The sequence below is a fragment of the Orycteropus afer genome, unplaced genomic scaffold, assembly GCF_000298275.1.
Source record: "Orycteropus afer afer isolate SDZICR_OR568_19922 unplaced genomic scaffold, OryAfe1.0 scaffold00493, whole genome shotgun sequence".
Lineage (NCBI taxonomy): Eukaryota > Metazoa > Chordata > Mammalia > Tubulidentata > Orycteropodidae > Orycteropus > Orycteropus afer.
Window position 1 is genome coordinate 597,533 of NW_006922080.1, and position 3,145 is coordinate 600,677.

At 37.0% G+C, this 3,145-nt stretch overlaps 1 protein-coding gene across 1 annotated transcript in view; it reads right to left on the reverse strand.

Moving 5' to 3' along the window:
• Nucleotides 1-2,881, reverse strand: part of APLP2 (amyloid beta precursor like protein 2) — a 62,137-nt gene extending 59,256 nt beyond the window's left edge. Inside the window, exons 1-2 of the mRNA XM_007955179.2 lie at nt 2,714-2,881; nt 1,811-1,934 (exon numbers count right to left, since the gene is read on the reverse strand). Of these exons, the coding sequence (XP_007953370.2) occupies nt 1,811-1,934; nt 2,714-2,833 (244 nt within the window). The 5' untranslated portion in view covers nt 2,834-2,881. The remainder of the gene's footprint in view (nt 1-1,810; nt 1,935-2,713) is intronic.
• Between the last annotated feature and the right edge of the window lie 264 nt (nt 2,882-3,145).

Below are 3,145 nucleotides of genomic sequence, written 5' to 3' on the forward strand. Positions count from 1 at the left end.
CTGTCATCCACTTGGAAGGGGATCTATGTAGGAGATCCTGGATAGAGAGGGAGAACAATGTGGAAAAAAACTCAAAATCATTTGGGGGAAAAAGAAAAAAAAAAAAAGTTGGAGACCAGGTTTGCTGGTCCGACAGATCCTCGTGGAACCATTGAGACTATGACCCCTTGCTGCCCTTCAGATCTGGAATTGAACCCCACCTGTGGTTTCAAGGCAAACAAAATACAGGCATGTGAGCTAAACATTTACCTCAAGTAGGTGCACTTCTTGGAGAGAACAATCATGGGAGAAAGAAGGGCAGCTTATGCACAGGGAGACAGCTCAGGGGGCAGGCATGTATGGAGGGATGGACACTGGAAAGATGTAACTATGGAGAGGAAGTGGTAGGGGAGCTGTTGCACTGGTAAACTGTGGTCAATGACAATGAGATAAAGTATATGTGAACTGCTGTATAGAAAGTGAATTTGCTATGTAAATCTTCACCCAAATCACAATTTAAAAAAAAAAAATTGCAGTTTTAATAATATTGGCTCTGAATGTTAATACCAGCTGCACAGACTCATAAATATCCTTACCAGTCCCAAACCCTTCAGAACAGGAGGTGCCCTGGTATCCCTGAATGCTATAGGTAGCTATGAGACACTTTTCCTTCTTCTGAAAACTATTAGAATTTTGATCTGGTTAATTAAGTAGGATTTGGTACTTTACGAATGTGTGTAAGATGAAGTAAAGCAAAAAAGAAGTATTTATCCCATAGGCTGCTTTAGTACCACTCACTACCACCACTGTGAAACATTAATCTTAAGCAACTGATATGAGGTCAAAGTTGCACTGCTCTGAGAGTAGCATTTTTATTTGATACTATGAAAAAGACTAGGAGGTCTGGTAGTGTAGTGCCTAAGCTAACCAGAAGGCTGATGGTTCAAACCCACCAGCCACTCCTCGGAAGAACGGTTAGGTAATCTACTTCCGTAGCGATACTGCCTCAGAAACCCAAGCAGGGGTCACTATGAGTAGGGTCTGACTCAATGGCAAATAACAACAACAACACATGAAAAAGATTTATCCTCAGAAAGACATCAATGACAGGAGAGGCAGAGTTAATAAAAGTGGTCAACTGTTAACACTAGAGAGCAATTTCCCAATAAACTCTTTTGGCTCTCAGTTTCTTAATGGAGATTGATATTTCACTTTAAACCACGAGAATATTAAATTTAAAAATGAGGGAACCCAAAAGACTTGAAAGCAGGGACTCAAACAGGTATTTGCAACCCATGTCCACTGAAGCATATTTATAATAGCCAAAAGAGAGAAATAGCCCAAGTATTGATCCACAGATAAATGGATAAACACGATAGTGTTTTTAACCATGCAATGGAATATTATTCAGCTGTAAAGAAAAATGAAATTCTTATACAAGTTATGACACGCACGGACTTTGAAAACATTATGCCGAGTGAAATAAGTCAGACATAAAAGGACAAATATTGTATGACCTCACTTCTATGAAATATCTAGAAAAGGGAAACACAAAGAGTAAACGTTTATTAGTGGTTACCAGAGGGGAGAAGAGAGGAGTAGGAAATTATTGCTTCAGGAGTACTGAGTTTCTGTCTGAGGTTGATGGAAAACTTTTGAAATAGATAATGATGACTGGTTGTACAACATACTGAATGTAATTAGTATCCCACAAACATAGTAATATTTGTGTTACATGCTTTTTGCCACAATAAAAATATTTAAAAAATCCAAAAACATGGGAGAACCCACTTCTAGAAAAGTAACCAAAAACTTCCAAAGGAATACTCACCAAGACATTTGAAAGGTGTAACAATATGACTCTTGCACTGTTTTTTGTCCTTTCGGCACCAGTTTTCAATACTGACTGGCTGGTTTGCTTCCATAACATTTGTGATCTGTAGCTCTGGATACATCTGGTAAGAAAAAGCAAGTAAAGATGAATTTCTAAGTTTATTCATCCTCCAGCTTTCTCTTATATAAATTTGTAAATTCCTGCTTTCAACCAGAGTGGCCAACTAAAAAGATACTGTAACTATTAGCTTTCTTTTGATAAGCAGATTTTACAATTTTCATTTAAAAAAAAAGGAAAAAAAAAAAGAGAATCTCCATTTAAGATATGCAAAGCCAGCAAGCTTTCAACTTAAAAACAAAAACCATTAGGTATCAAGTTTACTTATAGGTTAGTGTAAATTGCTGTGAGTTCATGAACTAAAACATTTAAGAGATGAGTTTAAATGTCTGCTTACTAAAGTATACAATAATATTTCATCTCCTATATGCCAGTATTGCTAAGAAGTTAAAACATCTCACAATCCTTTGCTGGATCGAATTTTGACTCAAAAAGATAAGTTGAATCAGACCTGAGATCATTTACAAAACTGGATGCTTTATATCAGCAAGTTGAAAACCAACCATGCATATCACACGTGTTGATTCACATCTTCCCATAACAAGGGGGAAGCCAAGATAACAAGGCTGTACTTGCCAAGCTTCCAGAAAGAACTGAGAGCTCTCAGTTGAGACCTGAGAAGTCTCAATCACATCCTACACTTAAAAACAAAAGGTCTGGTGCTCTAGTCATTAGCAACTTGGCCTTAGGTCAAAAGAGAAGGATAAGAACATTCATCTAAGGAAAACAGGCTGAACCCTGGTCCAGAAAAAAAGTGTTCCAACTTTCTGGCAACAGTCTTACCTCCTGACAATACTGAAGAACTTCTTCTTTTGTTCCAAAGCAGCTCTTTGTGCCTGTTGGATCAGGTTCCCATTTTCCAGTCTGAATGTTCACATGCATATTTAACTTCCCACAAAACATTGCAATTTGAGGCTCAGCAACAGCAAATCCTGTTCCAGCATTGGCTGCAAGAGCCTATTAAAGAGAAAAAAATCCCAGGTTTACCCCAAAAAATCTGGTACAAGGCCATGGTCATTCAGCAGTTCTTGATAGCAGAATTTATCTTTTAAAATCTTCATTATTTATTATTTTTATTTTCATAAATCCTTGGGGCTGGGCCAGAATAAAAATGAACAAAGTGAAAGGTCATCTGTTAATATATAAACATCATAAAATTATTGAATAGCTAAAGGTTCTGGTGATTTTACTTAATACACTAAATATATATATATA